The sequence below is a fragment of the Aotus nancymaae genome, unplaced genomic scaffold (assembly GCF_030222135.1).
Source record: "Aotus nancymaae isolate 86718 unplaced genomic scaffold, 86718_ANA_hifiasm-v0.15.2.pri h1tg000029l, whole genome shotgun sequence".
Classification (NCBI taxonomy): Eukaryota; Metazoa; Chordata; class Mammalia; order Primates; family Aotidae; genus Aotus; species Aotus nancymaae.
The window spans coordinates 93,315,179-93,339,814 of NW_026988442.1; the positions used below are offsets into that span (position 1 = coordinate 93,315,179).

The 24,636-nt window shown below is 42.6% G+C and overlaps 1 protein-coding gene across 4 annotated transcripts in view; it reads left to right on the plus strand.

Moving 5' to 3' along the window:
- UGGT1 (UDP-glucose glycoprotein glucosyltransferase 1) overlaps nucleotides 1–17,916 on the plus strand; it is a 109,330-nt gene extending 91,414 nt beyond the window's left edge. For 3 of the 4 annotated variants that reach the window (XM_064382869.1, XM_064382870.1, XM_064382871.1), the window contains 8 exons: nucleotides 81–185; nucleotides 1,397–1,481; nucleotides 2,505–2,687; nucleotides 3,740–3,900; nucleotides 5,272–5,386; nucleotides 9,683–9,799; nucleotides 14,194–14,359; nucleotides 17,064–17,916. In XM_064382869.1, coding sequence (XP_064238939.1) covers nucleotides 81–185; nucleotides 1,397–1,481; nucleotides 2,505–2,687; nucleotides 3,740–3,900; nucleotides 5,272–5,386; nucleotides 9,683–9,799; nucleotides 14,194–14,359; nucleotides 17,064–17,089 — 958 coding nt within the window. In that variant the 3' untranslated portion in view covers nucleotides 17,090–17,916. Of the gene's footprint in view, nucleotides 1–80; nucleotides 186–1,396; nucleotides 1,482–2,504; nucleotides 2,688–3,739; nucleotides 3,901–5,271; nucleotides 5,387–6,281; nucleotides 6,409–9,682; nucleotides 9,800–14,193; nucleotides 14,360–17,063 lie in introns of those variants that run through there. The other variant, XM_064382872.1, reaches the window with a different exon arrangement.
- The last annotated feature ends 6,720 nt before the right edge of the window (nucleotides 17,917–24,636 follow it).

The window sequence follows — 24,636 nt, forward strand, 5'->3', positions numbered from 1 at the left end:
ATCTCTTTCCTCTTACTTTAAAAGACTCTGTGTCCGTACCAGTATTTCAAATGGTCTTGTTTTTACCCTTATCGTTGTAGGGGCTTTACAGGAGGACAGAAGACTGAGGAAGTGAAGCAAGATAAAGATGACATAATTAATATTTTCTCCGTTGCATCTGGTCACCTCTACGAAAGATTTCTTCGGTCAGTCTTGTTGATTATTTCACTATATATGTATGAACTTGTCAGTGTTCTTATTTAGAGTGAAAAGGTTTTGTGGGATTCTGCTCATTATACCTCTGTGTCTTTGAAGCACTCTGAGCATTGTGATTAGCTTGCCATTTATAAATGTATTTGTTTTGATCTCATCAACTCTGTGAAGCTGAGCTATGTAGTCAGTGCCTCTGGATATCACAACGCTATAGCTTTTTAACATCACCGTAAATAATACACATTCATGGACTGTGCTGTTTACTGCCTGCCAGACATTGCTTAACCCAGAGGTTAGGAGACTGACATAGAGAATAGAATGAGAACCATGGAAAAGATTCACAGCATTTTAGAGCTGGGAGACACCTTAGTTCTTAAATATGAACACTTCTATTTTATAAAGAAGCTGAGGCCCCAAGTATGAAGGGACTTGTCTAAGGTCACACAGCCAGAGCCAGAAGAGGCCATGGGCTAGGGCTGGTTGGTGTCGTGGTCACCAAAGGCACTTGGGAGTGCCTTGTTACAGTGTGAGGAAAGCCTGAGAGTGACTTTTCTCATTACCAGGGTTCTGTTCACTCTTAATTTTTCACTGCAGATCTAGTATAGAAAATCAAAATGTCATTTGTCTTATTTTTAGCCCTTTTATTTCCAAGAAATAATATCCTACCTAAAATAGTGACACTAATAACAACTGAATTTGATTACATTCCTCAATTCAAAATGTGGTTTTATTTTCTGAGTAAGGAGGCCTGAGCTGGTAGCCTCCCTCTCTCAAGCAGGGCCTCTGTGTAGGCTCCAGGAGATGCTGTGATTACACATTCTTCCCTCAATACCAGTTGCTGCTGTCACGTGGCAGGGGTTTTTGGAGAGTGATATCAGTTACCCCAATGTCCAGTGTTCATCTGTACCATAATTAGTATATCAGTTCATGAAGCAGTTTATTTAGAGGTGTAACAGAATTAAAACATTTGCCTCTGTCAGTTAAGTGTAGTTTTATAGGTAAGGAGTGCCTCTTCTCTTCAGTGATAACTTTATAAGCTGGAATAAGTACATTTTTTCCTTTTCCATCACTGGGCATCTGCCTAATTGAGCCATTAATTAGCTCTGCCATAAAGAGCATTTAGGTGTCTTGTGATTGACTCTACATAATGTTGAGGTTAAAACACATTGGAAAGCTATTATTATTATCTACTTTTGTTTGGCAGCATAATGATGCTATCTGTGCTGAAGAATACCAAGACACCTGTGAAATTCTGGTTCTTGAAGAATTACTTGTCCCCCACATTTAAGGTTTGTTTCACAGGGAAAGGGAAAACATTCTTATTAAGGAGATATTTACTATATATTTTCGATGAGTTTTATTTTGTCTGTATACTTTAACAAATTTTCCATTTGCTAAGATACCCTAATTTGGTTGCATATTTCTATTTTAATTATTCTTCCAGATTGGTCTATTTGAGGGAAACAGTTAAATTGTGACCTGTTTGAAACTTGGATAATACAATAGGAGAGTCTTTTGTTGTTGTTAGGAGCAATGTCTTACTGAGATAACATTCTCTTCCTCTGAAGCCTGCGTGCTTGCTTTAATGTAGAAAGCACAACAGTGGTTTACACTGAGGAGAATGATTGGTGTTAGCGTGAACCACTCCCAGAGGATGTGTGGGAGTAATGCTTCCTCTGTGCAAAGCAAAACATGCACTTGAAATGTTTTCTGCATTATTTATGTCGGCCAGTATTTGTCATCTGAGTTGATTTATTTGCATCCTTTTTTTTTTTCTGTAGAATTTACTAAATGACTTTTAATATATTCAGTAACCATTCTCCTTGATAAGCACTTTACTGCTGGCCCCCTAAAGGTGCTTGTACTTAGAATATGAAAGACTTACTCATTAAGGGCAACACAGTTGTCCAGAGTTCTGGCTTTGCCATGTTATTCCCTGGGTTAGATCTGGCCTTTAGGAAGGCTTATCGTCAAGCTCAATAAATGCTTTACTGAAATCAAGTTTAGACAAATGGACTTAAAATTCATGTGCTATAAAAACACACACAGAGGGGCATAAATCTAAAATCCTTCTCTTGAACATTCTGTCATTTCATCTGGTGACCAGAAGTCATAAAGAAATGGGGATTTGACAGAGGTTTACATCTACTCTTCTATATTGTTATGAGTGGGTCAGGGCCAGTCTTTGTAAGACCACTGTTTTGGTAAATGTGTTTTATTTGTCCTGTATCATGGTGGTTGGCTTACATTATGAAAGCAGTTTTCTCAATCAGAAGAAATGATTATTTGTTGTTCCCCCTGTCTACAAATAGGAGTTTATACCTTACATGGCAAATGAATACAATTTCCAGTATGAGCTTGTTCAGTACAAGTGGCCCCGGTGGCTTCATCAACAGACTGAAAAGCAGCGCATCATCTGGGGTTACAAGATCCTCTTCCTGGATGTACTTTTCCCACTAGTTGTTGACAAGTTCCTGTTTGTGGATGCTGATCAGGTAGGCCCTTAAAGGCCAAGTTTTGACAATTTGTATTAAAAACAACAAATGGCTTATTTCTTCTTAAATGCTCTCTTTTCAGTTATGACAAAGAACATGCTTATTTTACATTTAGAAAATATGGAAACGTATTGCACAGATGTGATCACTTTTTAAATTTGCGTTTAGTTTATCTCCTTTGTATCTTTTTCTGTGTCTTTTTAACATCATTGTGATAACATAATGTGTGCACTTTTGTATCTGACTTAATTCATTTAACATGAAAACTAAAAATTAGAAAATTAGCATTTAGCAGTGCTTGCCATCATTTCTAATTATCTGCCCAAAATATAGAGTTTTTGTCACTGGTAATAAATGAAGCTCAAGTGGATGCATGGCTTTGGCAATAGGGAACCTCCGGATATTCTTCCTGCTGTCAGGATTTGACTTACTGAAAGGGAACGTGTGATTTTAAAGCATACAAACTCAAACAGCATAACTGTACTTCTGCTCACAGCCTTCCACTTCAGCCCAAGCAGGCAGAAACCTGAGTCTGTCACCTGAATGGAAGGATGTAATGTGTGTGAAAGGCACTGGGACAGAGGCTTCACTCACCTCGTTGGAATTCTCTTCCGCTGGCTCAGCCTGAAGCTTGCCTTCCTAACTCTAACATAGCCACATTTAATCCTCATTGAGTACTTAAGATGGAAAAGGCATTATTCTACATCTGTCCATCCATATGTTAACTTACATATTACTCCTCCCAGCAACGCTGTGACATAGGTATTATCATTATCTCCATTTTACAGATGAAGAAACCGAGGCACAGAAAGGCTAAGCAATTGAAGTTTGTTTTATTTCTACTCCCACACACCTTGCCGAGTGTCTTACATGTTAGTGAGGTCAACCAGCTAATAAGTGGAGGAATCAAAGTGCATCCATCGGTAGTGCCTGTACCACTAACCACTGAGCAGCCCTCCCTGCTGCCTTAAGTGAGCCACTCTGTATCTTAAGGAAACTGCTTTAGAGCTGTCTGCATGGTTGCTTAACAGATGACTTTTGGTATTCTCCAGATTGTACGAACAGATCTGAAAGAGTTACGAGATTTCAATTTGGACGGTGCTCCTTATGGTTACACTCCTTTCTGTGACAGCCGAAGAGAAATGGATGGCTACAGGTTCTGGAAGTCGGGGTACTGGGCCAGTCATTTAGCTGGGCGAAAGTATCATATCAGGTACTGAAAAGAATCACTCCTAACACTGGTATGGAGTTTTCCTTAAAATTGATTTTGTGTAGTTAAAATTGTGAATAGGCAATATATTAGTATGCTTGCAAAATAAAAATTATAAAAAATACACAGTGGCCAGGTGCAGTGGCTCAAACCTGTAGTCCTAGCACTTTGGGACGCCAAGGCAGGTGGATCACCTGAGGTCAGGAGTTCATGACCAGCCTGGCCAACATGGCGAAACCTCGTCTCCACTAAAAATACAAAAAGTAGCCAGGTGTAGTGGCAGGCACCTGTAATCCCAGCTACTCAGGAAGCTAAGGCAGGAGAATCGCTTGAGCCCAGGAGGCGGAGGTTGCAGTGAGCTGAGATCACGCCACTGCACTGCAGCCTGGGCAGCAGAGTGAGACTCCATCTCAAAAAAAAAAAAAATACACAGTGTAAAAAAAATTCGTAATCCTGTCTCTCTCTTTCCTACTCTATTCCTGCTGTCACAACAGATAACCTCCCAACTTATTTACTGTCTATCCTTCCAGATGTTCTTCTTACATAAACAGTTGTGAATGTGTATTCTTGTTTTACACAAAATAGGCTGCCTATTTATACATTTTGTAACTTGGCTTTTTTTTTCTTAATGTCATATACATCTTCTCAGTATATTGAGAGATACCTTATTCCTTTTCATAGCTGCATATTATTCCAGTGTGTGAGTGTTATTTATAGTTTTTTCCTATGACCTACAATGTTGCGATGAATAATCTGCTAAATAAATGATTTTTCATATATCAGATATATTTGTGGGATAAATTCCTAGAAGTAGACCTTTTAGGTCTAACAGTGTGTGCGTTAGATTTCTCATGAGCACTCCATGATTTTCTCTGTGAGAAGTGTGATTTGGAGGATGTGCAGGGAAGAGGAGCCTGTAGAAAGTGGCACATGCAGAGATCCCTGCTGGGGTAGTGATTGCAGCTTCCTTCTTTATGTTCCTGGTCCAAAAGAACTGTAAGGACTATAATAACACTGGGGTTTCCCCCTCATAACACTGAAGACATCATCAGGATATCATTGAATAATGCTCATTTACCAGTTACTGTGGCTTTTATTTATTACTGCTGCATTTGCTAGAAATCTTTGTCAGAGATTATTTCTTTTGGATGAAAAATATGGAACAGTGACAAAAGCATAGCACAGTATAGATTTTACAGTGACTTTCTTAGAGATCTTTAAAGTAGCACACTTAGACTCCACTGTAGGGCCGCAGCATACCTTTTCAAAGAAAAGCCAGAATATTTGGCTAGTGACCTGTTCCATTATTCAGTGGGTTTAGTTTTCCTGTCATAATCCATGGTTGATTGTAACAAGTGGGTCTTCTTTATTCAGTGCACTATATGTTGTGGATCTGAAGAAGTTTAGGAAAATAGCTGCTGGTGACAGACTCAGGGGACAGTACCAAGGTCTGAGTCAAGATCCTAACAGCCTTTCAAATCTTGATCAAGTAAGTATCCATTTTTTATGGTTAACTTTGAGTGACAGGTATACAGTGTTGCATCAGAAAATGAAGTATTATTTGTGTCTTCACTTCTCTCCTCTCTTAGGATGGTGTCTTGTTTTCTCATGGTGTGTGTGTGAGAGAGAGAGAATTTTTATCTGCCTTCAAGAGTAGACATATCAGCATGAAAAATGTCATAGATCTGATGCTGGTCGGGGAGAGAGATGGAAGGAGAATGCTGCCTCTCTGAACCATTACCATGTCTTTGTATTTTGTACTCAAACTAATTCTCATAGATTTGTTTCTCTACTTGCTAGGGTCAATTTGTTTTTCTACTGTGGGAACTAAATAGCTCAGGATTCATAGTATAGAATCACAGTATAGTATCACAGTTTCCCCTTTCTCTATGTCAGAAACCGTGGTGTATTTAAAGGCTAGCTAAGTTACTGTTTGTTAATGTTAAGCATTTTTCAGAGGTGAGATTGTAGTTTAAGGGTTTTAGATACATGTTTCACATATTTTAAGCATTTCGTTTCACTGAAGTCTACTTCAATTTTTTCAAACCTTTATTGTGATACGTAACATCCATAAAGAAAAGTATATAAAACAAATACATACATATTCACATACATCCAGGAATTCTTACAAAGCAAATACCCATATACCACAACCTAGTTCAAGAAATAGAACATTATTAACATTCCAGAAGCCACCCTTCCTTCCTAACAAAAGTGTCTAGCATCATGACTTTTGTGGTAATCATTAGCTTTTCTTTGTGTATAGATTCACTGTTTAAGCATAAGCATGTATCCTTAAACATTAGTGTAATTTGCTCATTTTCTTCGCCTGTATCTCAGTGGAATAATAAAAGATAAACTCTTTCTTTCTTTTTTTTTTTAAGATGGAGTCTCGCTCTGTTGCCCAGGCTGGGGTGCAGTGGCATGATCTGGGTTGCACTCACTGCAACATCTACCTCCCGGGTTCAAGCGATTCTCCTGCCTCAACCTCCTGAGTAACTGGGATTACAGGTGTGTACCACCACGCCTGGCTAATTTTGTATTTTTAGTAGAGACGGGGTTTCACCATGTTGGCCAGGCTGGTCTCAAACTCCTGACCTCAAGTGATCCACCCTCTTTGGCCTCCCAAAGTGCTGGGATTATAGGTGTGAGCCACTGCGACCAGCCAGATGACCTCTTTTGAGTCCAGCTTTTGCTCAGCATTATGTTGTGTGATTCATCCGTGTCGCTGTGTGTGGTGGTACGTTTGTGGTACGTTTTGTTTATCCATTCACATTTGGGTGGTTTTCAATTTTGACTTCCATGGATATTGCTCCTGTGACTACTCTTGCACGTGTGCACTATTCCAATTGTTTATACAACTGCAAGTGGAACTGCTGGTCATCAGACATGTGTATCTTTACTAGCTAATTCCAAAGTTTTTCAAAGTCGTTCTAATTTACATTCCCATCAGGTGTGTAAGAATTCCTGTTGCTCCATATTTTGACCAATACGTATTGGCAGTCTGTTATTTTGGTGGGTGTGAGCTGACATCCCAGTGTGGCTTTTTATTGGAGAGTTTAATCCATTTACATTTAATGCAGTTATTAATGAGGGAGGATTTAGCGCTGTCATTTCTTATTTGTTTTCTATGTGTTACATCTTTTTTGTTCCTCAGTTTCTTTGTTACTGCCTTGTTTTGTGTTAAGTATTTTCTAGTATATCATTTTAATTTTACTATATCTTTCTGAGTTATTTTCTTTGTGTTTGATGACAAATTATATACCTAAATATAATCCCTGAATTATAAAATGTGTATTATATACCAACTTGGTCATTATTTATTACCTTTTTAATATATTTCTGGATTCTTTGTGCTAGTATTTAAGATTTTTTCATTTATATTTTTCTGTGACATTGGCTTGTAATATCCCTATCAGGTTGATATCAAGGCTATGGTGACTTCACAGAATAAGCTGGATTTTATTCTTTTCCATTTACTTGTAACTGGTTTGTGTAAGATTGGCTTCATTTCTTTTTTTCAGAGACAGGGTATCACTCTGTTACCTAGGCTGGAGTTCAGTGGCACAATCATAGTTCACTGCAGCCTCAATTTCTCAGGCTCTAGCATTACTCCCATTTTAGCTTCTGAGTAGCTAGAACTACTGGCACTCACCACCATGCCTGGCTAGTTTATTTTTTTATAGAGGTAGAATCTCCCTGTGTTGCCCAGGCTGGTCTTGAACTCTTGGGCTCAAGGGATCCTCCCACTTGGCCTCCCAAAGTGCTGGGATTACAGGCATGAGCCACAGTGCCCGGCTCTACTTACTTTAAAATTTGTGTGATACCTGGTATCTTCTAATTGATAGAGCTACTGTGGATCTGATTCTGTTGTATTATTTCTGTTACTCTTTTGTTCATACCGTCTCTCACGTATCTGTTTATTTTCTATAGTGTGTCAGGCATGTTTTTGCAGGATTATTTTGGGGAATAATTTGAGTTTAAAAATGATACCATTCAACAGTATTTGTTTTGTTTTGTCACACTTTTTTTCAGAAACTTGGGGGCCCTGGCTATCCAGGATTATTTTAATCCATTTTAAGGATTCTGATGACTGGAAGTTGAGCTGCATTTTTCTCAGGCCTTTTTTGGCTTACTCTAAATTGTAATGTGTATTCTTTTGGTACACCAACCCAAAGCAAAGGGTTTCACTAGAACTCCCCTCAACCACCGCAGATCTTATGTACAAATCTTCATTACCTCAGGCCTGAGTAGCAGCATAGATCCAGAGGGAAAAACCCAATTCCTGGGTTATCTTTTCTGGTCTTTGTTCTCCCCTGGTTTAGTAATTACTGTCTTGTTAGTTCTCTGGTGCCTTCAAAAGGTGTATGCTTTTTGTAATTCATTCAGCTATTCTAGTTTTCCTCAGGAGGTGTCCTAGTCTCATTTATCTAGTCCCCAAATGCTGAAAGTAGAGTTCTACTATTTTTCAAGCAGAGCACAGGGTTGGAACTGATACTGTGTTGATTCAGCTTTCTGTAGCAGTGCCACAAGGTCAACAGTTTGTAAGACTTGAAGTGAAATTAAGATAAATCAAGATGAGTATTTGATACCTTAATCCAGCTTTTTTCTTTTCTTTCTTTTTTTTTTTTTTTTTAGAAAAGGTCTCACTCTGTCACCCAGACTGGAGTGTAGTGATGGGCTCGATCATGGCTCGCTGCAGCCTTGAACTCCCTGGCTCAGGCGATCCTCCTATCTCAGCCTCCCTAGTAGCTGGGACGACAGGCTTGCACCCCCAGGCCCGGCTAATTGTTTGTATGTTTTATAGAGATGGGGTTTTGCCATGTTGCCTTGGCTGGTCTTGGAACTCCTGGGCTCAAGTGATCTACCAACTTCAGCAGCTATTTTAAATTTTTAGTTTGTTGACAGGGTTTTGTAGAGAAGTATCAACTATTTATTTTTGTACCATCATGGAACATTTTTTACGAGTATCACAGTTAATACTTTCTGTACATTTCTCTGTTCCATGTAAATCTTAGGACGATGGAACATTTTATTGTGGCAAAGTCAGACGGTCTCCTCAGAAAAAAGGTTTAAAGTATAGAGTAGAATTGGCTAGAAAAAATAATGTCATCTATTTGGGATCAAGTCTCAATAGACAAGGTAGATTCAAAGCTTCCTTGACGGGAGGCTGTAAAATTTACGAACCACCACTCTATTTAGTTGACTTTCAAAAGTCAGGAGGAGTATTTTTCTCAGGATTGACCTAATGAAGGGAGGCTTAGGTGCAGGCTCTTTGTAAGTTTTAAGCCAAAGCTTTTCAGTTGCTTATTATGGGCAGATATTTTATGGATCCTCTAAAATGTATAGTTTTAAATAATTTCTCTAAGGCTTTGGTGGGGACTTTTCTATTCTGAACATTTGTGATTGGCATGTGATCCCCTCAACTGGCTGGGCGCGATGGCTCATGCCTGGAATCCCAGCACTTTGTGAGGCTGAAATGGGTCAATCGCTTGAGCTCAGCAGTTTGAGACCAGCCTGGGCAACATGGCAAAACCCCATGTTTTGTAAAAATACAAAAATTGGCCAGGTGTGGTGGTAGTCCCCTGTAGTCCCAGCTACTCAGGAGGCTGAGGCACAAGAATCTCTTGAACCTGGGAGGTGGAGGTTGCAGTGAGCTGAGATCACACCACTGCACTCCAACCTGGGTGACAGTGAGACCCCATCTCTAAATAAATAAATAAATACCACCAGAACTTTAGATACATGTGTTTTATTATTATTATTATTATTATTTACCAAACAGGATCTGCCCAATAACATGATTCATCAGGTGCCAATTAAATCCCTCCCTCAAGAATGGCTTTGGTGTGAAACGTGGTGTGATGACGCCTCTAAGAAGAGGGCAAAAACCATTGATTTGGTAAGCTGTCTGCATGTTTGTCTAGTGGATGTATAACTGAATCATGATTAATGACTTTTATTTAGATTCTTTAGGAATTTCCTAGATTCTTATTTAGACTTTCTCTGTAATTGTATAGTTTGTTGGGGCTGTGCGTAAGGTTAGCTGAGAGAAAGGAGAATAGACCATTCCAGCCTTTATTAGGTAATAGAAGAGGGGCACTGTTGACATCCATCTGCTTCTTGCTGGATAGGGTTGATGTTTGGGGAGAGGCTAGATTGCAGGGATTGTCGTTCCTGGAGCTGTCGCTATTCTTGGAACAGCATTATATCTTGTATTGTTCCATGGGTGAAAGCTTTAATACGGTCCTGTAAAAACCGGGTGAGGAGTCGTAAGAGGCAGGGGCCAAATGCTAGAAGGAGGGAAAGGGTTATGGCAGGACCCAGGAGGGGCAGTAGTCAGGGTGCCCAGGAGTCACAGAACCACTGGGGCCAGGTGAACTGACTATCTTTAAGTTTTTGTGCTTGATCTTTGAGCTTTTTGACAATATCTCATACTAGCCCAGATTGATTGAGGTAGAAACAGCATTGTTCATTTAAAAAGAGGCACAGACCTCCTTTTTCAGCAGTGAGGAGGTCTAGGCCTCTGCAGTTTTGTAGGATGACTGCTGCCAAAGAGATTAATTGGTTTTGGAAGTGAGTGATAGAGTTTGCTATTTCCTCTAGTGACGATTGGAAGTCTTGGGAGAGTGACTGGAAATATGATAATGAGGTTCCTAGGCATCCTGCTTTTAACCTGACACTAGTTGTGACTCCAAGAGCTGCTAATAAGGGAATGAACTGAATTGCTTTTTTTTGCGCAAGTGTGTAATGTAGCAGGGACTAGAGTTCTTGGTTTGGAGAGACTAGGTTAATGTTGGGGGTAAGGTAGACTAGGGTGCAAGTACCTGTCCAGTTGATAGGGAGACAGAAGTAGGTTGTGGATCCGCAGAGGAAGAAGATGCCTGCGGTGTTAATGCAAACAGACAAGTGGGTTGAGAATAGGTGTTGGAGTGTGTAGGTTCCTCGTTTGGAGGGGCTTGGTTCAGCTTCAACAACTCAGAGTGAGGAGGAAAGAGAGACCCCTTTGAGAACTTCTGTCTGTGGGGTGGGGGGTTTCCATGTTTGAGAGGCAGGAAGGGAGGTCATGCGGAAGGGCTGGGTAAAGAGGCGGTTAGCGTCAGGGGAAACTGAATAATCTACTCGGAATGAGGTATGGGAAGAGGGATGAGAGGTGGTTTGAGTTGAGCCACAGGCAGAGGGAAGGATGGTGCCTACATGTATGTGTCTGTTGGAAGAGGTAACACATAAGAATGGGACCCTGGATAGCAGGGTGAGGGAGTTTTGTATGGTTGTAATTGGCAGTGTATATGGAGAGAAGTTTGGTAGCTCCATTAGCGAGGGCAGTGGGGCAGTTCCCAGTGAGGGTGAGGACTCTGTCTACCAAGGCAGAGCCTTTTTGGACGGTGTATGAAACGCAAATGGGAATATGGTCCCAGGGCTGAGAAACTGGGATGCTTGAGTTGGCAGTAGAGGAAAGGGAAAAACAGTCCAGCGACGGGAAGCAAGTGTAGAGTTGGAGTACAATAACAAGAAGTGACTGAGACTGAGAGATCATCTGAGCCTTGTAGAAGTGAGAGGGGACTTTGAGGGAGCAGAGGCAGTGGGGTTGACTATTAGAAGAGTTAGGAGCTTGAGGAAGAATCGGAGTCTCTATCTGGGGGAAGGAGTTGGTAGGGGCTGTATTGGGAGGTGGCCTCTTCTAGAGGGTCTGATAGCATCCCATGGATAGTCAAATTCTCCTTGCAAATGAGCAATGAATAGGTAGGTGAGTTAAGACTTTCCTACGTGTGGGAATGGAGAGAGAGGAGAAGAATTCTAATATTTGGTATGCTGTCAGGAGTGGGTGGGGGGGCTGTTTCTCGTCATGAGGACCTTGGCACCTGGAGCAGGGGCAGAGGTGATACATGAAGGAGTTACCGCTCATGAGTCTTCCTTGGGAATGGGCATAAGGTGGAGTTCGGTTGGAATAAGGAGGGTGCTGGAGAATCGGCAGAGGATGGCAGTTGGCAGGTCAGTGGGCGCTTCAGGAGCTCTTTTTAATCTGGAAAGATGGTACCAAGAGATATGTCCTGACAGTTTAGTTGCGGTGGGGATTGTGAGAAGAACTTGAAAGGGACCTTCCCACTTTGGTTTAAGGCTTGCTGGGTTAAGAGTTCTTAGGCAGACATTTCTCCTGGTAGGAAAGTCCGGTTGGTAGGGCCTTTGTGGAGCTTTGGGAGAGCCTAGTCTGCTTCTTCATGGAGGAGATGGTGGATGAGGAAAAGTATTGGGAGATATTCTCCTAGCTAAGAGTTAGAAGGGGGCCTGCTTTGCAAGAGGAGAGGGTGTCCATACATTAACTCAAATGGGCTGAGGAAGGAGGGTGCTTTTGGGCTGGCTCTGATGTGGGCTCGGGCTATGGGCAGAAGGGAGGTCCAGGGTTTCTGGACTTCTAGAGTGAGTTTGGTTAAGTGAGTTTTAAGGATCCCATTTGCCCTTTCAGCTTTTCCTGCTGACTGGGGTTGGTATGGGCTATGGAGGTGCCACTGGACGTTGAGGAACTAAGAGACTTGTTGGGTGATTTGGGAGATGAAGCTAGGGCAGATGTCTGATTGTATGGAGTGCGGGAGAGCAAATCTAGGGATGATTTCTATTAAAAGAATTTAGGAGACTGCTGCAGCTGTTTCGGAGGAGGTGGGAAACGCTTCTACCCACCCGGAGAAGGTGGCTATAAGAGTAAGAAGAAACTTAGTCTTTTTAACAGGAGTCATACGGGTAAAGTCTATTTGCTAGTCTTCCCTGGGAATGTTCCTCTTACCTGATGTGTAGGGATAGGAGGAGAGAGGAGAGCCCCTTGGGAGGAAGTGGCAGAGCATATATGACAGTTTGAGGTTATGTCTTTGAGTGGGTAAATAGGTCAGGGGAAGAGAAATAAAGGCAAAGGAGAAGGTACAGGGGGTGTGCACCAACATGGAAGGACTGGTGAAGAGATGTTAGATTTTCTTTGGTTTGTTCTTGGGCAGGATGAGGTTTTGATCTTTGACTATCCAGTTTCCTTGGAAGGAAACCCTTTGTTGTGACAAGGCCAGCAGGAGAGGGCGTCCCCTGTCCCACAGGTCCTGTCTGGAATAGAGGAGGTAGCCACCGAGTCAGGCATCCCTGAGACGGAGGAACTGGAGGCCTGGAGGCCAGAGGAATCCCTAGGCCCAGCGCTGGGTCTTTTGAAAAGGCAGAGGTGGTCAAGGGTTCCAGGTAAACAGCAAGAGTGCCTCTTACCCCGGCTGAGGCTCTGATGGTGGATGAGGTCGCTAGCAATGGGAGAATCTGGGAGATCCTCCAGGTGTTCGGCAGGTTCGGGAAGGAGGAAGGTTGGCCAAGAGAGAGAGGCGATAGGAGAGGGAGAGAGAAAGAAAGAGAGAGAGAGTCCCTTAAGGACGCCTGGCCAGAGCCTACCCCTTCCCAGGTTTCGGCGCCAAAATGTAAGGTTAGTCGAGAGAAAGGGGAGTAGACCCAAAGTTAGGCAAGCAAGTTTTATTAACCTGCCAGGCTGCTCTGTAACAATCAGAGGAGAGAGTCAGGAGCTTACAAAACGAGGGGTTTATATGGGCTGAGAGGGGCATAAGGGAGTTTTAGGACTCAGATAATCCATTAGCTTGTAACAGGCACAGAGATAGTTTAACTTCCTGTGATTTTGTGGTGGCAGTTTTAAAAGACAAGATTTTACAGTATGTATAAAACAGGAATTTGCAAGTATGGATAGCAAACATTTGTTTTCCCTGTCCTCCCCCAAGCTGCCCAGATGGCTGTAATCAGGCTTTACTCAATTTTAACACGTCTGGCAGCCGTGATGTGATGCCTCAATAGAAGTTCAGAAATGCAGCTACAGAGCACTCAGAGTGGGGAAGAGGGGGTCAGCTTACTCCGGTTTAAGAGGGGGTTTTCTGAGGCAGCTTGTCTTAAAACTGTGGACTTATAGAATATTTCAGTGGTTTTTTTTTTCCCCACTTACATTAGGAAACCAAATCCCCTAGCATTTAATGGGACTGTTTTCACAACTTACAATCTGCTGAGTCATTCCTTGGCTTCCAGTTTATCTCTGTGCCCTGTAATTTTGGGCTTTTACTTTTCCTGCCTTCCAGTAGCCACTCATAGGTTCTTTGTAGACGTAAATACAGCCTTACATAGCCCACTGCCATATTGCTTCTGGTAGTACCTCATTTGGTTCCTAACTGTTGTTTTTTTGTCCAGTTAGGACTTGGAACCAAGAACCTTTGAATTCTCTATTGTGTAGCCTTTCTTCAACTCAGTTGAAGCATGTTCTTTTGACTTTCACAGTGTAATAATCCAATGACCAAAGAGCCCAAACTGGAAGCAGCTGTGCGAATTGTCCCAGAGTGGCAGGACTACGATCAAGAGATCAAACAGCTACAGATCCGCTTTCAGAAGGAGAAAGAAACAGGAACGCTGTATAAAGAGAAGACAAAAGAACCAAGCCGAGAAGGTAAGCACAAATCGTTGGCTTTACGTCAATACTTGTTTTCATTTATGATTTCTGCTTGTTGTAAAGACAATAGAATAATGAATAAAAGGAAGAGAAAAATCTCCCATTAATTCTTCCATTCTGACATCAACCATTATATGTTTTTCATTTTCCTTTTATGTTGGTCTTCTTTTTTTTTTTTGAGATGGAGTCTTGCTTTGTTGCCCAGGCTGGAGTGCAGTGGCGCCGTCTCGGCTCACTGCAATCTCTGCCTCCCGGGTTCAAGTGATTCTCCTGCTCAGCCTCCCGAATAGCTGGGATTACAGGTGCTTGCCACTGCGCCCAGCTAATTTTTGTATTTTTAGTAGAGACGAGGTTTTGCCATGTTGGCCAGGCTGGTCTTGAACTCCTGACCTTATGATCTGCCCACTTCGGCCTCCTCAAATGCTAGGATTACGGGCATGAGCCACCGTGCCTGGCCTTATGTTGGTCTTCTAAACAGTATTTATTAATGCACTTACTGCCTTTTTTCCCCTTTTTCTGGTGAGAGGGATAAAGAGTATTTTAATTGTGACTATTGTTATTTAGGTTCATGAGTTTTATGATAAATAAACTGAACTTTTTGCAGATTTCTTGTCTGATTCTTTGTTTTTTTCATTAAATCTATCAGTGTACTAGTGAATGAATAAATTTAGATCAAGACAAGTATGTATTTGAAATTCTTTTTTTTTTTTTTTTGAAATGGAGTCTCCCTCTGTAACTCAGGCTAGAGTGCAGTGGCACGATCTAGGCTCACTGCAACCTACGCCAGGTTCAAGCAATTTTCCTGCCTTAGCCTCCCGAGTAACTGGGATTACAGGTACTTGCCACTGTGCCCAGCTGATTTTTGTATTTTTAGTAGAGACGGGGTTTCACCATTTTCGCCAGGCTGGTCTTGAACTTCTGACCTTGTGAGCCACTGCCTGACCTTGTGAGCCACCGTGCCTGGCCTCTTTTTTTTTTTTTTTAAGACAGAATCTTACTTTGTCACCCAGGCTGGAGTGCAGTGGCATGATCTTGGCTTACTGCAACCTCTGCCTCCCAGGTTCACATGATTCTCATACCTCAACCTCCCAAGTAGCTGGAATTACAGGCATGTACCACCACACCCAGCTAATTTTTTATTTATTTACTTATTTTTAATTTTTTGTAATTTTAGTAGAGATGGGGTTTCACCATGTTGCCTAGGCTGGTCTTGAACTCCTGACCTCAAGTGATCCACCCGCCTCAGCCTCCCAAAGTGCTGGGATTACAAACATGAGCCACTGCACCTGGCTGAAAATGTATTCTTTAAAACAAGCATGTTGGGAAGGAGATGGAATGCTTGTATTTAGTTTAGTGTAAGAACAGGAATTTAGTCTTTAATGTTTTCCCTATTGTGTGTGTCTTGAATGATAACTACTTGAAAAAATCATTAGAACACTAAAGTGACTTTTAAAAATATTAATAAGCTGGGCTCTAGATTTAAGAAAAAGTTTTAATTTATTTACTTTTAAATTGTCACACAATAATTGTACATATTTATGGAGTACATGGTGCTGTTTTGGTATATACATGGGCTCTGGATTTTTAAGATTTATTCTGCTTTAGACTAATTCTAAAAAAGTGGCTGGGTGTAGTGGCTCCTACCTGTAATCCTAGCCTCTCAGGAAGCTGAGGTGGGAGGATTGCTTGAACCTGGAAGGTCAAGGTTGCAGTGAGCCCCTGCACTCCAGCCTAGGTAACAGAGAGAGACTCTATGACAGAGCAAGACCCTGTCTCAAAATCAACTGAAAAAAGCAGTTGCATAACATGGATCTTGAGTGATTTGCCTGTGCATCCCTCAGACTGTCCCATGGCATTAAACATCACAGCTGGGAGGTCATATAGTCACTGTAAAAATCATTCATTCAGATTCAGCAGCTGAATCTTGAGGGTTTCCGTAGATAACTGGGCAAAGAATGTGGACACACGTTCAGTAAGAGGAAACACAAATGAGAAATGAATTTGAGGAAACAGTAATCAAATTAAAGCAGTCTGTTACTAATATCTGCTACGTGGAAAAAAATAGACATAGTTTATTGCCATTTGTTTGGGAGATGGTGGTGAAACTGTTGTGAGCCTTGATGAAGCTTTGTGTATTAGAATAGCCCTTGTTAAAAAGCAGTATATCTGCCAGTAGGAGCCTTTAAGGCATTTATACCCTCAGTAATTCCTCTCTTGAGAATATGCCTTCAAGAAATAATTCAACAGAAAAAAAAAGTTATGTATGAAGAAATTTATTTTACTATTACTTATAAGCCAAAAGCATTAAAAACAGTTTAAACATCCAAGAATGAGCTATAATAATACCTAGAAAATGTCCATATGCTATTAAATGATAAAATAAAAATCCTGACTAAAAAATACATGCATATTTACTGAAAGTAAATTTACTGAAAGCAAATATTGTATTTGTGAAAACAATTCCTTTGGAGTAGGATTTACAGATAGTTTCCGTTTTTTAAAAATCCTGAAGTTAGTTTTTGCTTTTAAAATAGAGTACAAAAACACCCAGCCAAGGTCCCAAAGATTCAATAAGTGAGATAAGATGGAGGTGGAGGTACAAAAAATAGGTTACAGTGATGAAAAGTGAAAAATTGTAAACACTTGGTGGGGTTTATAATTTGAAGATCATCTGTTTCTTTTCTGTGGTTCTTTTCCTTAGGTCCTCAGAAACGTGAAGAATTATGATCTCTGGAGAAGGATAGGAAATTACCCCATTTGAAAAACAGTTTTTATACTAAATGCTAGTTTTTTCTGATCTGTCTATACAACTGCTGATAAACTGGCTGGGCAGGAGTGCTATACCTTTTGATTCTGAGCATTTGATTCTGACTTCTGCACTCCAGTGGGCGCTGGATCTTTGGGATTAAGGCTCTATTGGATTTGTACCTCAGAGGAAGACCAAGTGGCTATTCTTTTGGACTCTGTAAAGAGCATTCTTCTAGCCAGAGGGTGGAATGGCAGCAGCAACTGGAAGAAAATGAGTCTTTTGGTGCCTCCACCCAAGAGTACACACATGCTGCACTGTGTCGGAAAGCAGGCCAGCTGGAGCTGCCATGTTCTTCCTTACCTCAGTTTACCTGCAGCCTGCACTGTACTGCAGATGCCCACCCTGCCCTGGGTTTGGCCGGGAGAAGCTCTGTTCAAGGCCCACACACCTCCAGGTTTATGCCAACGTGCTACCTGTGCCCTCCCCACCTTCTCTTCCCAAGCATTAGGCGCATTAAGTAAAATACAACCAACATGGTGTGTCAAGGCTGCTTCGGTACAGTGGCTGGGCAGATTAATTTGGGGCCATGATGGGGTAGGTTGCAGTGAGGGTAGGGAAAATACCAGGAGTAGGAAGGTTCTGAGGGTTATGGGAAGGGAAAGAAGACCAAGAACTGGCCATTCCCTTTTATAAACCATTAGTAGCATCATGGCTCGTTTGAAATGAAAACATCACTCTTATTCCCCAACCAACTGCAGTGAACTTTCTAGGTAATTGTTTTGTAAACAATTTTTGTATTTGTGAACGTCTTTGCTTCTTTTTTCCACTTTCTAAAAAAGTCTGTTATCAGTTTCCTTACTGGATACAGCCATGCTAAGCCGTGTCCAGTCCTTAGGGTTCAGGCCCTTCAAGACGAGCACCACGTTGTCTGTCCTCTCCTGTGGGGGATTTTCTTTCAGACCCAGGGGAAGTTGCCTTGGACCTTTCTCTGCAAATGCCCTCAGATCTAAGACCAGGAACAATTCTGCCCATGGAACTCGTGGCTTCCTGTCCTGTTTTCCTCTATCTGAGCACCGTAGTTACCTTTGGTGCCCACGGCAGTTCTGTCTTCATGTTGTTGCGTCATGAAGCCCCATTAGCCTTTAGTCCCTGCTTTGTGTGTCTTCACTTCCACAGTCATTAGTGCCCCTTGGGGCAGCCTGTGCTGGTGAACAGGCTGTAAAGTCTTGGATGTGTTGTTGGCCTGAGTAGGCGTGAGGCCCTGGCATCCGACTCCATCTGCCAGGCTGCAGGGCACAGCAGCAGTGGCATAGACAGGCACACTTCCAGCGCACACTGGCCTTTTCTTACATATATTACTTGTTTTTAAAAAATATGGGGAGAGGGTGCAGATGGATAGCTGTACCCTCACCCTTCTAAGCCAGGGAATATACTGATGTGCAGACTTTTAAAGAAATCATAGTCTTATCACAAATATCACGTAATTTATTTTTTCCATTTTCAATGCAAAAGTTAGCCTAGGAAGCGTCCCATTCATCCCAAAGGACCTTTTGACTTTGCTTTTGTAATTCCATTAAAAATTGAGGAGAGGATTAATGGTACAATGAAAAAAAATTAAGGAGAGGAGAGCTCAAAAGAGGATAAGAGACTGAAAAGGTACCTGAGAATGGCCGCTGTTGACAAAGTCTGTAGCATGACTTCCCCCACTCTGCCCCTGTGGTCAGAGCAGCTGGAGAGATGGGATCAGTGAGGTTAAAAAACGTGTATTCAAGCTGCATCTTCACACTGAATGAAACCTTCAGAGAGGTGATGGCTGCTGTCCACAACTGTGGGCAGAAGTGTGCCTTTTCTGTTTCTTTTCCAGAAGGTTGAATGGGGGATACTCAAGTCTTTACTGGGATATATGCTTTCCAAATGCTGGCCCCATGGAACCTTTCCCCATGTCTTTCTACCAAGCCTCTTATGTTTATTCTACGCAGGGAAGGTGCAGAGTAGACCATGTTCTCTGTGTGGTGTGCACGTCCTGATGTCACTCATTGCCTCTTACCTGTCACCACCCTGACATAAGTCCGCTTAATCGTTGACTCTGAATAATGCAAGACCCAGCTTGCTTCCAAAATGGTCTAGGACCCTCCTCCTCCTGTCAGTTTCTTTTTTTGGTTCGTGTGGCATAATCATCTTTCAGAATTAACCAAATGCCCCAGAAAATGATGTTACCACCAAAATTTGTCTCTAAGAAGGCATACTATGATGGAAAAGATAGGTAAGAGATTTTTTTCCAAGAAGTAAGAATTGATTGTGCTGAATGTTCAGACTCCGGAAACTGTTCACAGTATGTTGTTCTTAGCCATCATTTATATATAATGAATTGTTTTTTCTCTTAATCATGCCATAGTGGAAACTTTGCTTCTGAATAAGAGACAGAGAAATATGAAATAATGTGATATGTCAGAGTGACATGCAGCACAGTCAGCCTGTTTTTATGTTCTGTAAACAGTGGCATTCGATTGAGATCAAAGCCTGTCACAGCCTGCTGCTGGGGCTGTGGGATATGCCAGGGTACTGTGTTTGGTTTTAGAAGTTTGCTGAATGTTTACCACATGGAGAGTGATGGATGACATGTTCGTTTCTCTAAGAGAGATAAAGTTGTGCATCTACCAATGTTGCATTTCAGATTGAACACATAGATGCTTGCCTGTCTACTTGGGTGAATGCCTCTTGGAAGGGCAAAGATTACATGCATGGTGTATGTTAAGAAACAGTTTCCAGAAATGGACCTTAATTTGCTCTGCTCTCCTTAAGCCCCTGTGTTTGTTCGTTTGTTTTTTTTAAGAGTCTCGTTCTGTCGCTCAGGCTGGAGTGCAGTGGCGCAGTCTTGATTCACTGCAACCTCTGCATCCCAGGTTCAAGCAATTCTCCCGCCTCACCTTCCCAAGTAGCTGGGATTACAGGCACCTGCCACCACACTTGGCTAATTTTTGTATTTTTAGTAGAAACGGGGTTTTACCATGTTGGTTGGCCAGGCTGGCCTTGAACTCAGGTGATCTGCCTGCCTTGGCCTCCCGAAATGGTGGGATTACTGGCTTGAGCCACGTCCAGCCAAAGCCTCGTGTTCCGAACCTTGTCGAGGTCTGCCTGAATGAGCTTTCATCTGATCGTGAGGACCAAGTCCCTGAGTAGAGGGCCGAGAGCTAGGGATAGGGGATCAGTGTGTGGAAGAGACCCAGGTGGCAGGGAGGAAAGAACTCCCAGAGTTTCCTTCCGCCAGGAAACCTACTCTACTGACCCCATGACATGGACAATCAGACACAACCCTGATAATGACAAGTGTAAAATGACTCCCTTTCTCTCCCACCCTCTGGAATTATATTTAGATACTTGAAAGCAATCCTTTTCTAAATCTGTCATACCTAGTTTGGCCTGAATGATTAAAATAAATAACTCAAGAGTTACAGGAAAAAAGAAAAAGAGTTACAAGGGAACTGTAGTCTATTTCTCTGATTATAATGTTTGTCCTGTGGTATTACATTTCATGGGAATGGAAATGTATTGGTAAAGCCACCTGATGGAAGCTTTCTCTTGGTAACAAAAATGGAGGGTGTATTATGTGCAGAGTTATCTAAATATATGCATTCTATTGTTGTGTTTTTTTTTTTTTTCTGAGACAGAGTTTTGCTCTTATTGCCCAGGCTGGAGTACAATGGCACTATCTCAGCTCACTGCAACCTCCACCTCCCGGGTTCAGGTGATTCTCCTGCCTCAGCCTCCTGAGTAGCTGGGATTACAGGCACCTGCCACTATGCCTGGCTAATTTGTATTTTTAGTAGAGACAGGGTTTCACCATGTTGGCCAGGGTGGTCTCCAACTCCTGACCTCAAGTGATCTGCCCTCCTTGGCCTCCCAAAGTGCTAGAATTACAGGAGTGAGCCACCATGCCCGGCCTAATTCTTGGATTTTTAGTAGAGATGGGGTTTCACCATGTTGGTCAGACTAGTCTCAAACTCCTGACCTCAGGTGATCCACCCACCCCGTCCTCTCAAAGTACTGGCTAGAATTACAGGCATGAGCCACCACGCCTGGCCCATTGTTGTGTAATTTAATAATTAGTTTTTTAAGTACTTGATTTTATGGGCACATTTTTGTGGGATCATTGGAGTTAATCAGATATAGCTTGTCATGTGTCTAGTCTGGTAAGATAACTTCTAAATTCATGTTTTCTCTGCCTTGAGGTAGTGAGGGAGAGATCTTAATCAGGATTTTGGTAATTACCTGATTGAATTCAAGCAAATGAGACATCATGAACTTCAGTGGTATTGATATTTCAGGATATACACCTGAAATACCTAGAGGATACAGATTTCGCATTCATTATTTTGTCTTTCATTTCTCTATATACAGAAATGACACTTCTGGAAGGCAGTAGTGGCAGGGAGTCAATGAATTGAGTAGAGGGTCCCATTCCCTCAGGCTGTCATTAAGCAGTGACAATTTTTAAAAACAAACCACAAAGTCTGTGGCAAGTGGCCACATGCTCCCTAGAAGGAACATATAAAGGTTAAGCTCCATGGTCGAGATTTGCAAGCAAGAGGTCCTCTCCTGAGTCTTTCCCAGGTACCCAGCAGCGCAGAGCCAGCCGTGGAAGGTTGCGGTGGGACAGGAGTGTACTGTATGCCTTACCTTACTTGTCACCATTGAGATTGCCAGAGAAATGGGCAGAGTGCCTTTTAACAGCAACAACAAAGCAGAATACATTAACTGAAGGTTGACAGCAAAGATTCATGGTAATAACAAGATAAAGGGGGGAAAATGTTAGAATTGTTCGGGAAACTACTTTGCAAATCTTCTTCATGAACATCTGATTTTACTGTAACTCTGCTCCATTAAATGCAACAATGCGCTCAGGTGCTGCCCCTTGCTTGGGAACAGCATTGGGGTTTTAAATGTCTGCAGAATCTCTGCATCTGAAGGGAACTGAGAAAGAACTTCCTGGTACTGTAATGAAAATAAGGTCTGCTCAACACAATAAACTTTTCCTCTCTTCTTTAAAACTGCGCGGTCATTCGGCTTTTGTGTTCAGAAGGGCAAACTGATAGAGTGTGAAGTCCAAGCCCTTCATCTAGCCGAAGCTGCAAGCCGGGACAGAAGGAGGAGGGCTTTACCTAAGTCTGTCTGCTGCTGGGGCTGCCTTTGGGTTGCATCCAGTTCTTTGGATTCTGAGGATGGCACCTAGGTCACCTCTCGGTCCTCAACCTCTGGGAGCTGCCCCAGGCAGGCATAACAGGTGAGGTGAGAGGAGGAACCTCAAGGCAAGAATGGTGTCACGAGACCCCTGGGCCTAGCCTTGCCACGGAGTTCCTTAGGAGGGTGGCGTGGACTTTGCATTTTGCCAGTTCCGAGCTCCTCCTCCAGAGTGGATATGCATTGAGGATATGGACTCTGTGTGATGATGGAGAGGGGAGGGAGGGGCACCTGGTGCCTGTGATGGCACAAGAGAGGGCCCTGAGGTTCAGGAGCAGGGACTTGGTGGTCAGGAAAAGCTGCCACAAGGAGCTGATGCTTAGCTTGAAGCCTGAAGACTACGTAGCGGCTATCCCTGTGGGTGAGGGGTGGGCAGAGAGGGAGGAGCTTGAGCTAGTGTGTATCTCATGGAAGGAGCTGCATGGGAACCTGCGCACGGCCGGGAGAGGGGGACTGGGTTTGATCTTGGGGGCACAGGAAGGCCCCAGAGGGGGTTTAAACTGGGTGCTGGCAGGCAATGGGTTTGTTCTTGTAATAAACTTTTTGTTGAGATCTATAGCACAAATTGAAAAGTACATAAACTCACACCTTGATAGATTTTCACAAAGTGAGAGCTCTTACCTATCCATCACCCAGATAAAGAAACTGAAGTTGGAGTTTGGAGTTTATTTTAACACTTAAACATCTGATTACAGTCTGGCTTCCAGTAAGGGCAGAGCGGCTTGTATCAGACCAGCCTACTCCTGATCATTACACACGCTATTGAAATGATGGAAATGCACTGGAGCCTGCTGAGATACAGGCAAGGGAGGGAGGGGAGCAGCCTTCAGAAGAAGGGAAGCACATTGGGTACGATCCACGCCCAAGTCGCTGTTCCTCATGTGGCTCACAGGGAGTAAAACAAAAGGTGGCAGTCTGACTAGGCCCAGGCGCCGAGTCACCTCAGGACGTTCTCAGCAGCTGCAGACTGGTGTGGGGGCACATCCAGAAAGGAGGAAGCCACAGAAGCCCCCAACTTTCTCGGTGAGTTCTTGGCGGGTTCCTGTATGGTACATAAACAGGGCAGGATTCCAAATGGAAAGCAACACTTGGAAGGCTGGAAAAGCTGAGCAGAGATTTCAGAATGTCTGGTGCTGGGGAGAAAAAGTTTCTAATTCATGTTCCATCAAATTAGAGGGATGTGGTAACTATTTCAGGCTTTCTATTAAAAACCCAGGGTGTAGGCCTTAGGATTAGGACCACATCACAGAACTCAAATCTAGGGTCTAGGACTGAGGGCACAACTAAAACAGGCCTACCCGTATTCAGCCTAAAGTTAAGGCTTCACAGATTCAAGGTGATGACTAGTAACCGAACTCTACTAGAACAGGTTTTATAGGAAAAAAAAACAAACTGAATCCGGAGTCTCTATAGTATATTATTGAGAATGTCCAGTATATAATCACATCAGGAGGCATGAGAGGAAGTGAGAATATATGACATGTAATCAATAGGATGGGCACAGTAACGCACACCTGTGACCACAGCACTTTGAGAAGCCAAGGTGGATGGACTGCTTGAGCCCAGGAGTTCAAGACCAGCCTGGGCAACATGGTGAAACCCCATCTCTACAAAAAATACAAAAAATTAGCCAGGCATGATGGTGTGTGCCTTTAGTCCCAGCTACTCAGGAGGCTGAAGCGGGAAGATCATGTGAGCCTGGGAGGTTGAGGCTGCAGTGAGCTGTGATACTGCGATTGCACTCGAGCCTGGGCAACAGAGCGAGACCCCGTCTCAAAAAAACAAAAAAACAAAATCAAAACCACCCATAGAAAACCAAGGAGTTGAAATGATTCAATAAGAATGTTAAAATAATTATAAACATTTTTCTTAGACTTAAGTGGATGCTTCTTTATTGCCTTTTGAAATGTCCTGAATTTGTCTGTGTGTGTATTTTTTAATTCAGTTGACAAAGATTGTGTATATCCAAGGTATATAGTGTGATATTTGTTACACATGTGCATTGCGTGATTATCACCACTGAATTAGCACACCTGTCCCCGCCAGTGCTGCAGACTGCTTAAGTGCAGTGTTGCGATCTGGCCTCACTGCAACCTCTGCCTCCTGGGTTCAAACAATTCTCCTGCCTCAGCCTCCCAAGTAGCTGGGATTACAGGCACCTGCCACCGCACTTGGCTAATTTTTGTATTTTTAGTAGAGAGAGAGTTTCACCATGTTGGTCAGCCTGGTCTCTAACTCCTGACCTCAGATAATCCGCCCACCTTGGCCTCCCAAAGTGCTGGGATTA